Source organism: Notothenia rossii (assembly GCF_949606895.1).
Source record: "Notothenia rossii genome assembly, chromosome: 2".
NCBI classification, from domain to species: Eukaryota; Metazoa; Chordata; class Actinopteri; order Perciformes; family Nototheniidae; genus Notothenia; species Notothenia rossii.
Window position 1 is genome coordinate 87,151,822 of NC_136904.1, and position 12,120 is coordinate 87,163,941.

Here is a 12,120-nt window from a genome sequence, read left to right on the forward strand (position 1 = left end):
TCATGGAAAAACACCTCCTGTCCCAAGTCTGAACAGTGTACTTCTTATTGTACATTTACTGTCAGGAAAACTTCTCTCAGTGCAGAATTGTTCAGTGGTTAAGAATGGGGTCTTAAATACTAGTTATTTTCTATATGGACACAATGTTTTGTTGATGTTGTTGTTTAGAGGGCAGGGTCTCTTTTTGAGGCCCCTGCAGCTATTCATTTCTACACAAAAAAGGGAATTAATTCGAAACAATCAAGTAGGACTACTCTTCATAACCTCTTCCTATCTTTCTTGATGCCTTGTGTTAAAAGGCCCTTGGATGCCTTTCTGTTTTATCCACATGAAGTGACAGTCAATGTGTTTTTGCAGAACTGGGTGTCTTGCTCAATGTTGTTTTTTATAATCAACAACTCTACGAGGAAGAAACCATAATGGAAAGAAAAAATATTCCAAGCAGAGCTGTAGGAGTATTATGTTGCCTTTCATATGTTTACATAGAGTACAGACAGCTGTGTGTGCAGCAGCACTGTAATGCACACATGCTCATGCTCATTATGTGACAGGTTTGCGTTCTGATGATACGTTAGCCTCTGATGCTAAAGTGATAGTTATTATGAGTTAAGAAGTGATGTTAGCGCGATACAGAAACCAGTCAAACCAGTCCAGCATCTTATTGGCTGAAGAGAAAGTGGCAAGAGTAAAGACGTCTACTTCTCCATGGCTGAAAAGTGAATAATGCACAGTAACCAGTGTGACCATTACGACTTCCTGTTGCTCTAAAACAGCAGAAATTACTAAACAAAACACAACAAAAGCAACTGCACAGATCATTAAGAAACCAAGCATTTCATTCAGAAACAGAAACCCTGCAGAGTGCAAACAATTTAATCAAATGGCTGCTCTTCCGCCACAATGGCATCTACGAGTCTAAGGAAAAACATACAAAACACATGAACACACTTTTTAAACAACTTCTACTGCGCAACCACCTTCTTTATGAGCTAAATATACTGTATATATATATATATATGAGATGATAATGAAATTCTAGATGTGTAAATATACAATACAGTATGTGATGGCAGTGTAACTATCTTGCCTTCTGGAAGATGAGAAATCTCAATTTTCAAAACAAAAACAGCACTCTACTCTTTCATTGCAAGTATAAGTTTGACGTGCATGCAATTAAAGACAAACTCTATTCTCAGCATACAGTAACAGTCACTACATTTGGCCATTTTTTGTTACTGTAGAATATCACAGTTGGATTTTTCAAAAGCATTTAATGTACCCTCCAAAGAACTGTATATAGGTCAAAAAGATAATAAAAAACTAGTTATTGACTAAGATAAACATTTCAAAATGTAGAATAAATTCAGTTTAGTCTGTAAAAGTCCAAACTACATGTGAAAAGGCTATCTGATATTATCAGAGAGCAGCGTTATGGATGGGTGCATTTGGTCAGCAGATAACAGCATGACAGCGTTTACACTACAGTGTGTCTGCTCTGTAATAAGAATCAAACCGACTTCAACTCAGCCACCTCGATGCTCACATTTTATTTATCCTGTTATTCTGTGGCAGCTTACGACCCGTTTCCTGCCTGCCTGTCTGCTTGGCACGCACACACCCTGTTTAACCATTAACCCATCCAATTACACACACACAGCCAAAACACCCCCTTCTGCAGTCCAGCTTTTAAGGCTAAGTGAAAGTCAACAGCACGTATGATCTGGATTAGCATCTGAATCAGTGGCCAAACCCTCAAAGGAGTGCAGGAACTAAACCTCAAAAAACCTTTATCTCAGATAAAAGAAAATTCAAAGGAAGAAATGTCTATGAAGGAGATAGGTTTTGCTTTTAAAGTGGAATTGTACAAGCTATGAGGTCAACATGAAAGGACGTCTAAGAGGAAGATCACACAGAACTCGATGCACACAAGCCGGTTTTCCCTCAGCAGCTCCATTCATGCAGAGAATCAAGTCAAAACTGAGGATTGTGTGCAGAGTGAACTGAAGATATAGAGAGTGGCAGGAGTGGCATCCGTCTGAGCGTCTGCCTATTCTTAGATACGGTATCTTAACGTATTACACTGGGATTAGTAGATATCAATATTCAAATGAGAAGTATCATATTGGTATTTGTTAACACACATAGAAATCAGATGTTTCTACCAGCATTTTGAAATCACGCTAGCATGGCAATTTACAAGATCTAGTGCAAGATGTTGCTTTTTGTTCAAACAAATAACTGCATTTACACATTTTGGGTAGTTTACCTGTTAGTTTACTGTATTCCTTTTGCAGCAATTTGGCTTCTATGATGTTTAATTCAGCACAGTGAATACCTTAAACATGCTCCTTCCAGACAGTGTAATAGTAAAGCAGCATGTTTGTCATTAATACAGTGAACTGGTATAAAGTGATCCGCCAGTAGATCAGCTAGTGTGTGTGTGTGTGGTGTGTGTCGTCCAGCTGTTAGTACTCACTCTGCTGCTCTCTTTGAACAGTTTAAAGCTCATCCACTTTGGCATGTCGATGTCTCCTCTGCTGTCGCTCTCTGTCTCTGACAACTCCCTCGTTTGTGTCTTAGCCACACACACAAACACGCCCTCACAATGTCTCTCCCTCTCTCTCTCCCTCTGAACAAACAGCCATGGCTTTGTATTAGATGGCAACTGCACTTTGCCTGGTGTGAGTGAGTGAGTGAGTGTGTGTTCACATTTCTCCCACTCCTTGGAAGTTACTGTGTCACTAAAACACTTTAAACTACCAGCGCTACTTTTGTGAGTGTGTGTGTTCCTCTCTTCCTGTGTGTGTGTGTGTGTGTGTGTGTGTGTGTGTGTGTGTGTGTGTGTGTGTGTGTGTGTGTGTGTGTGTGTGTGTGTGTGTGTGTGTGTGTGTGTGTGTGTGTGTGTGTGTGTGTGTGTGTGTGTGTGTGTGTGTGTGTGTGTGTGTGTGAGAGAGACACAACAGTCATATGACCAGCAGATGGCTACTGTTCGGCTTCAGTCTGAACCCGACACTGAATGCATTTGATTCATGAGAACATACACGTGTAAACAATTGCTAGCCAGTGTAACAGCATATCAACACAAATAAATCACTACAATATAAAACATTAGATATTAATCAGTTAATAGTTGAGATGCCCCTTCTGTTATGTAAACGGATATCCAGCATTTATTTGTCTTTCCTCATGATGGTTGCATTAAAGAAAGCTAGTAGTGAGGTATGAGTACATTACAAAGGCACAGCCACATAGAGGTGATTCAAAGTGGAAATAACCAACCAGGAGTTGCCAACTTTAGCTAAAGATACCCGTGAGGGAGATTTCCTGTTCATATGGCCTGCATCCAACTACAGAACTACTTTGAGATACTTCCATGTGACAGCAGCAGTGCCAAATATGTCACATGTAAAGCATAATAGCATTTAGGTTGGCTACACTATGTGATATTAAGAACATGTGCAACCTGATGGAAATGATTTGCAATGATTCTAAATGGTGGCTGAGCTTAATGTTTTAGGGTCTTTGTCCAAAATACAAGTGAGAAAAAAACATTATGCCATCTTGTTTCTTTCCATACAAACGGTTTAGTTTTGCATTTTGAGATATGCATCGCTTAGATTAGTGCCACACAACACAATGGACATTAACGGCATGTTGTTTGTAATGTTAAAGTTATATTCAAACGCGACTTCTATTTATGAACAGTCATTTGAGTTGAGCCAATGACAAAGATAAGATTCTGATGTAAAGTATTTCCATAAAGTCAAAAATATCAGTTTAATGATGGAGTTAGAGGAAAAGTCAGAGATCTCCAAAGTCACTAGGATTTAGAAAACATCTATATCTGTGTAAAATAGAAAAGTTGTCGCAATATGGCTTAAAGAGGTATTTGAGAAAATAAGGGTTTCTTTTTAATCCCCTGTGTTAGTCGGCTTTTAATTTAAAGGCTGAAATAATCCCTCTGGATGACCAAGTCTGACACTGGTGAGGCGTCATGAACTATTTAATCCATTCAAGCCGCTGTGATAAACATGGATCCAGAGGCTGCTGAGCGCCTTTCCAACCAGTGATGCATGTTCAGTCCCATAGGAGAAATGTGCTTGTAGATTTTACTGGTTATGGCTCAAAGAAGAAACAAAATGTTTCACTCCAAATGAAGGCGGAGGCTAAAAACAGTATTTGCCCTCTGACCTACAGAGCTGTGGTGGAGCCATGCGGGCTGCCAGCTGTCAACCGCTGGAACAATGCTTTAAATAACGTGAAAACCACAGACTGTGCCACAGCTGACTCACTGCACCAAGAAACGTCACACAAAAGAGATATTCCACTCAACGTCACATAGCTATCAAATAGCATAACACCATGTTTGAGAACTGGCCCAATCCCAAACAACACAGAGCTGAAGGGAATACTGACAGAGCTGTCCATTAGTATTTTTGACAGAAGCACAATAAGTATTTTTATATAAATGACAAATAAGGAAGGTCGTCAGTGATTGTTTGATAATTTCCTTTGACCTGACATATTTTAAAGTTAAGGTCTATTTCTAAAACAGGCTAGGGACCTAATTTCTTCATAAATAAAAGAAAACATGGATGGATGGTCACAAACTATGCCATTCGCTTTGACCTTCTGCTACTTTAACCTTTGCTAATTAGAGAGCGCAGTCATTACTCACATGACCACAAGAGGTCACTTAAATGTAGAAACTGGTTGGTTTAACCATTATTGATTTTTCCTGTTGTTTTTGGCTGCTTATACAATTGGTTTGGATTAAAAGGTCAGAATCTTTGCTATAATTTGGGTCTATTCATCAATGTCAAATGTAGTCCCTTATTGTCCTCCTGCACCGTTTAGAAATGAATGTACCTATAAAAAAGTGCTTTAATTCCCCCAATCAATGTCTAAAAATGTATGGTCTATACATGAATTGTATTTGTGTAATTCATTTTTAAATGCATAGAGCCTCTATGTCTATCAGCAAATCCTTCCCAATGATCACAACAAGATGCAAGATATAACAATGCAGTCAATACTTCAGGAGGAGCTTCAATCTGTCGGAAGTGCTGCTTAATGTCAACCTGCTGCTCAAACAGTAGGAGAGGTAGGGCTGCTCAATTCATCGTATTTTAAATCGCAATTACGATGTTGGCTTGCAACGATTACGAAAACAACGTAATCGACATAAAACCATTTTTAAAAAATTTTCTTTTTCATTTTGTATTATTATTTTTTTTAAACTATTTTTTTTATTGGTTTTTCAGTTGAATTATACTTAAAGTTCAGGGTAATCAACTGTTAAAAACATACTGTTCAATTTCTTTTCAATAAATGGATGTTTTCAAAGTAAATGGAAAATCGTTTTTAATAATCGTGATATCAATTATTGACCCAAATAATCGAGATTAGGATTTTTGCCATAATCGAGCAGCCCTAAAGAGAGGTGGTTTGAAGTAACCTTAATTACTCTGTAGTACTGTTTTTTATAAGCATACTAACAAGGTTTCATTGAGACAGAGAAAAGGACAGAGGGAAAAAAGCAAAACTCTGCAAAGACGACGAGAGGGGGGGGGGGGTGGCTCGTCATATAAAAACCACCAGAAACAGTAGTTTCCCACCCTGTCTACACAGACAGACACACACACACACACACACACACACACACAGACACACACCATATAGACCCAGACAGCCAGTGGAACATCTGACTACGCTGGGTTGTTATTATAGTTTACGTGGGAGAGAGGGAGACAGAAAAAGCGAGACAGAGAGAAATATGTTAAATTTGAAAAAGGGAAGAAGAAAAGACCGCTTGACTACAAAATGAGCAACACATGGTGGGTGTGTCCATCGAGTCAAGGAAAAACGGAGGCGAGAAAAAAAGGCGAGGCAATAACAAGAGGGCAAGACAGAAAAAGGTAGGCCATGGACTACCAAAACATTTAATTATGGAATGTATATCCTTTTCCTTCACTAATATAGTCATTTATGTAGGGCTAGAATGGCTTGTATGTGTGTAAGAGCTGATTGTGACTCACTGAAAATGTCACAACTGGAAAGAAAACCCATTGTATTCAAACTATTTGGAAAGGTACACCTCAAGTTTCGTCTTGTTTTGTTTAAAATAGTCATCTGCTGATTGGAAAATCAATTCCCATCTTTTAAAGTGAAAGTCTTCTACAGTATAAAGAGACATTTAGCAAAAGGTATACCTCAAGAGCGTTAAACAAACAAGCCTGATCCAATAATTGACTGAACAAATAGCATATATTGACTTATTAACTCCAGAATACACAAAGAATTTGTATACTTTATGATAAAAATCCCTGGAGATACTGCAGAGCCTTGGGAACGCTGCAAAAAGGAGCAGCACCACCTTTCACATGCAAGACAAAAAACACTGCTCCGCCTCAACTAACCTCCTGGGAGAAAGATAATAATCTCTCAAACCAGACATGCCTCCAGTTATCCTTCAAATTTGTACTCAAACAAAGATCAAGTAAACAAGTGAAAAGGGAGGATCGTAATTTGTCAAAAGGGATATTCAGGGTATATGCAGGAATCCTGAATTCTAATTTAATACCTTTTAAGACCCTTTTCATACATTTTAAGACCTCATCGCCACTTGGAGTTTTAACCGGTTACCTTGGCAACACACTTTAAATCACATTTACTATATACAGTATTGATTGTCCTTCCTCCTTATCTTCCAACCATTTGGACGCAGACTTGCATTTCCCCATAACGATGTTGTTTAACAACCGGCGTAAACGGACCTTCGCGCGCTATCAAGCAGTGAGCATGCGATGTCCTGTTCAGATGACGTCAAATCCAACGGGATGCCATAAATAAACTACACAGAATCACACTACACACCTACGCAATGATTACATTCAGGCAGACTGTAGAATACAACCTCTTTGGACAATTTATATACTTATTGAAAACAAGCTACAAAATGTAAAAACTTGGAAAATGCCGTTTAATACTTTGTAATAGCCTTACTTTTCGCTAAATTGATTGATCAACTTTTAATACTTTTTAAGACCCGGCGAAAAAAATTACAAAACAATATCAGGGTGTCCCTAATTTTTTCTTACATTTTACAGCACCTTCCTGAGAAAGAGAAGAGAAAGGCAGGCAGTATGAGACGAATAAAGAGCTTTTTGAACATTAAAGCATGGAGACGTGTCACAGAGGCACAGAATACTAATGTGAACCGGAAAATTAACATAATAGGGTCCCTTCTACGAAAAAAAGACATCCAAGAAATACAGCTCACATTGAAAGCCATGCTCTGCGGTGTCAGCGTATGAAATATGAAACTTATCAAAACAAATCTAGGCACTTCTTTTCTCTTTGATTCTTTCCGGAAAACAGAAGAGGAGGATCCAAAAAAAGCAAGCTGGAGTCTTCTATAAACCGTAGAAACAATAGACTGGAGCTGAACAACAACACACCCACACTCAAAAAAAGCTGGAAAAATTCATTATGATGTTTTCATTGGACAGGAAGAGGTGGGGAGACCAACATGGACATGCACTAAAAACATCACGCACACATTTAGAGTTACAGTACAGCTCTACTGTTTGTGTGTGGTATCAGTCGTTCACGTCCATTTATTGTAAACATATGTTTTTTATGTTAAAATCGGAAAAAAATCGAAAGTTAAAGACTAGAATAAAATCAAGAAGCAAGTGGAAATACTACAGCACACACACAAGCCTCACTGTTAACGGCATTCTGACTGAGCGAAGAAGTGTGTGTGTGTGTCTGTGTGTGTGTGTGTGTGTGTGTGTGTGTGTGTGTGTGTGTGTGTGTGTGTGTGTGTGTGTGTGTGTGTGTGTGTGTGTGTGTGTGTGTGTGTGTGTGTGTGTGTGTGTGTGTGTGTGTGCATGGTGCTGACATTTAGAGGCAGTGTAGTGTGTGGGCGTGGGGTTGCACAGTGAAAAGGCCACACTGTGTAACAGTACAGTGGGAGGCCATGACAGACATTTGTGTGGGTGGATGTGTGTGTAAGTGTGTGTAACTTTGTGTGTGTGTGTGTGTGTGTGTGTGTGTGTGTGTGTGTGTGTGTGTGTGTGTGTGTGTGTGTGTGTGTGTGTGTGTGTGTGTGTGTGTGTGTGTGTGTGTGTGTGTGTGTCTGCATAGCGGTCAAAAGGGAGGTATAGCAACCATTGCAAATTCAAAACAACAAATATAATTGTGGAATCCAAAGCCCCAAAACAACTGCACATTTACTGACTTGTTGCATATTTGCAAATGTAATTCAGCTACATCCAAATACCAAATTCAGGTTTTAACTGTTGCTATTGGTTTGCCATATCCAAAAACATGTATCTGAAAGTACTAGAGCATTGGTAAGTACTTTTTAAACACAGGAGGGGCGACACAACAGACGTAGTTAGGTACACCCTGATCCTAAACAACTATTAATATATATATAATATAAAAAGCTATTTTATCGTTAAACCCAATAATTTCTTACGGTGGTTTTAAGAGAAGACACACAATAAAAAACAAAAACAAACAAAGAACACAAGACCTCGGTTTTCCTTCTTACTATTTTCACTTAAATCTGTCAAAATAAAAGGATTAAAGGTGGGCTTACTTTGATGTGAGAGGGTGGTTGATAGGAGGCATCAGGACAAACGCCTGCACACCACCTGAAGAGGTTTCTCATCGCTGACCTATCCTCTGTTCATATACTGACATTGCTGGATTCCTCTCATGCACACACATCAAATACACACATACCTTAACACACACATAATCTTAATTAATAGTAAACCTTCACAGAGTTGGGATTCCCTTTCGTTTAAGAGATCACATGTGCACAAACACAGTCTGTACACAGTCTTTCTGCCACTGGCACTAACACAGCCCCTGCTTCTACCCATTGTAGCTGAGTGGGAGACCCTGTAGCGCTGACACAGCTGTGGGTCATCAGCTCATCAAGGGCCACAGAGCCAATCAGCTGCATGGAACTCCTTTACCTTCCTTTGCCATTAGGTGAACTGTGAGTGCTTCCTACCTTGTCGCTGTCTACAGTGTTCTGGGATGTCCTGGAGGCGATGGAGATGGTATCTGGTTGGCTGCCGTCTCCCTGACTGTCTCCATCTTCTCCTCCTTCCCTAAACACACAATCAGAATATCTTTGATTCAATCTATGGCCATCTCACATCCTTTCAGTGTTAGAATGTGACGTGTGACGTGTGCATACACGGTTTTAAATCTGATCTGCTGTGATGACATTTTTTACCACGTGATAAGCTTTCTGCGCAGTGCCATTGTTTACAATCATGATGTTTCTAGTTGTGGCAACAGTAGAAGTGGGAAAAAAGTCAAGTCCTTAATCCCAGGAAGTTCCAGGAATAATGCGGGACATTTCACTGAATTTTAAGAGCATAGTTAGTGTAGTTTTGTGTAGGCAATAATCTGCAATTCTATAGGGCAGCTGTGTTTGGGAAAAATACTATAATGACACCAATCTTGTTACAAAAATATTATTTTACTATATACTTTTTCTTTCCCTTACAACTTGTGGAGATGTACTTTCCTATCATAGTGACTACAAGTGAAATTGTTTATCTTTTAAGGAATGTATTCACCATATTTAGACATTTTCTCACTACTGTAAATGTACCAATAGCAGGTGTTGACTAAATTGATGTGTGCTGATGAGCATCTCAAACGTCAACACACACATTTCTTCATCCAAAAGGATTTTTTGATATAAGTGTAAATTGTGTTTGTGTGTCCTTGCTTACCTCTTAGCGTTATTCCTTGGTTTGGTCATTGCTGGTGTTTTGGGCACATGCAGAGGCTCTTTGAGCGGCCCCTTCAGGTGAGTCATCCTCTCCTGGATCACCTCCCTGATGTTCTTAATCCACTCCTGTTTAGCCTCCATATTGGACGCCTGGTGGAGAGAGAACTATGATTAACCTTAAATAAAAAGTTATTGATGATGGCAAACCAGAACGGACAGATCTAATCATAGGACAGTACATTTTTCATTTACATTTAAATTGACTTGCCTTTAGCACCGTTTTGTTATCAGAGGAAGGGGTTCTTCCTGCCCACAGTGCAAATTTACATGGATCGCCCTCAATGTGCTCGGTCACCCCCAACTCCGATGTCTGCAGGACAGAAATGGAAGTCAGTGACAGATAACCATCTGTTTTTATTAAAACACACAGAAGTTATTACTGTATGCAAACACACACATGTTGCGGCACTCACCAGTAGTTTGGTCTTGTACTGGTACTTGGTTCTTCCAGCTGAGTCCTTGATCTCCTTGCTGAAGACCAGGGAGAACTCAAACAGGAAGAGGTGTCGGTCCCGCCCCTTCCTGATCAGCGAGCGTGGATCCCAGACCTGGAAACTGTCCTGCAGGATCAGCTCGCCCTGCACCTCCAGGTTCTCCTCAAATCCTGAGGACGAGAGGGACAAGACTTGATATCAACTGAGCTGCTCAAGGTCTGAACATACAGACAATCATCAGGGGGCATAAAAAAAAAAAACACGAGGGACTATGTCTATTTGAAAATGTTGTTAGTCATTAAATCAAGTTAAAACATCTGGGAAAGAAAATGCAACACATCTGAAAATGCTTTATGTTTACATATTTTTAAAGAGACATTTTATAAATTCTTATAAGAACAAATGTAATTTTTAAGGACAGTTTCTTACCCTCCATCATGGCAAGATGCATGGCATCATTAGCTCTCTTAGGGACACCGAGCATCACCTCCAAACCATCTTTAATCTCCCCTTTTCCCTCCTCACAACATGACAGTAACTCCTGCAGAGCGAGAGGAGAAGATATCAGATATAATGAGGGGGTGAAACAGAGCAGGAAAGCATTAGTTATCTAAATCTAAACTTTGATGCTGTGTCTGTGTACCAACCTTAAGCAGTAGTTGGTACTTGGTGATCCTCTGGACCGGTTTAATGAGGTAGGAGGAGATGGAGTTAGCCAGTCCACGTTTCTGCTGAATCTCCTGTTTATACACAGACAGAACATTACAGCAAATCCTAAAATAGTTCAACATTAGAGTCATAACTGTGAAATGTTCAATAGATGGGAATCTAAACTATTTCATGACCAAACAGCACCACCTAGTGACACAGGAGGTGAGTCTCACAATCATCCCCATCTCCAACTGTAGGAGGGAAATTAAAAAGCAGCAGCTGCACGCAAACAATTTCCCCTCCAAGTCTAAGCAATCTGCCTGACAGAGTACCTACTGGAGTGCTAAATTAAAATGATAAATTAGACCCCTGTTTATCTCCATGTTCCACAGTAGGCATCCATCATAAAGATGTCTCAAGCGTTTGTTGGGTTATCTGCTGCCTTTTAAACTGAAGCATCACAATGAGCATGATATTATACTGCTACAGGTGTTACTGAAGGCATCCGTTTATTATCCTACAACTTACAGTAGCAAGCATTTACAGAAGGGGATACATTGTGTATAAACCTTTTTGTTAAGAAGCTTTAGAGAAGCACAGATTGGGTCAGTTTACTACGAGGTGGTTTAAAGAGACAATGATGTTAGCTGTTGGATGGATGAGTTGAAATTATGTAAATGGCTCTGTGGCAGAATGATGATGGGATTACTCACGTCGAAGAAGGTGCCGGCATGTTCCAGTATGAGCTGACTGGAGTCCGGTTTGTTCTTACAGTAATCAACATAAATGTGGAACTTATCAGCCTGGAAAACAGGGGGGGAGGGGAGATAAGGTTTTACAGGGTCATTTTTGTATGCTCTATTCAAGCTTAAACCCATATTAGGACTTTTAGGGACACATATTGGTTTGACAACGTGTGGAATGAAGGCCGACTCTCACCCAGGTGACGAAGCAGTGACCCACATCCTCTGGAAGCTGCTCATAGTTCACCAGCTCCTTCAGGAAAATACTGCAAACACATACACACATGGCAAAAGATCATAAAGTAGACTTTTTTCTAACATGGATCAGCTGCAAAAAACCCTAATAATTGACACAATCCAAATAAAAAGTGACTGGAGGGAATAATCTGGCTTTCTTTGACAGTAAAACAAAATGTCCAGACCACCAAGAATGTATTTTTTCCCCAAAAGAACAAGCAGGTTA

The 12,120-nt window shown here is 39.7% G+C and overlaps 1 protein-coding gene across 2 annotated transcripts in view; it reads right to left on the minus strand.

The window, feature by feature from the left end:
- Positions 1-12,120, minus strand: part of kalrna (kalirin RhoGEF kinase a) — a 135,864-nt gene that overhangs the window by 50,462 nt on the left and 73,282 nt on the right. For both annotated transcript variants that reach the window (XM_079664447.1, XM_079664446.1), the window contains exons 31-38: positions 11,854-11,923; positions 11,628-11,717; positions 10,911-11,003; positions 10,693-10,804; positions 10,243-10,433; positions 10,038-10,139; positions 9,771-9,919; positions 9,035-9,134 (exon numbers count right to left, since the gene is read on the minus strand). In XM_079664447.1, coding sequence (XP_079520573.1) covers positions 9,035-9,134; positions 9,771-9,919; positions 10,038-10,139; positions 10,243-10,433; positions 10,693-10,804; positions 10,911-11,003; positions 11,628-11,717; positions 11,854-11,923 — 907 coding nt within the window. The remainder of the gene's footprint in view (positions 1-9,034; positions 9,135-9,770; positions 9,920-10,037; positions 10,140-10,242; positions 10,434-10,692; positions 10,805-10,910; positions 11,004-11,627; positions 11,718-11,853; positions 11,924-12,120) is intronic.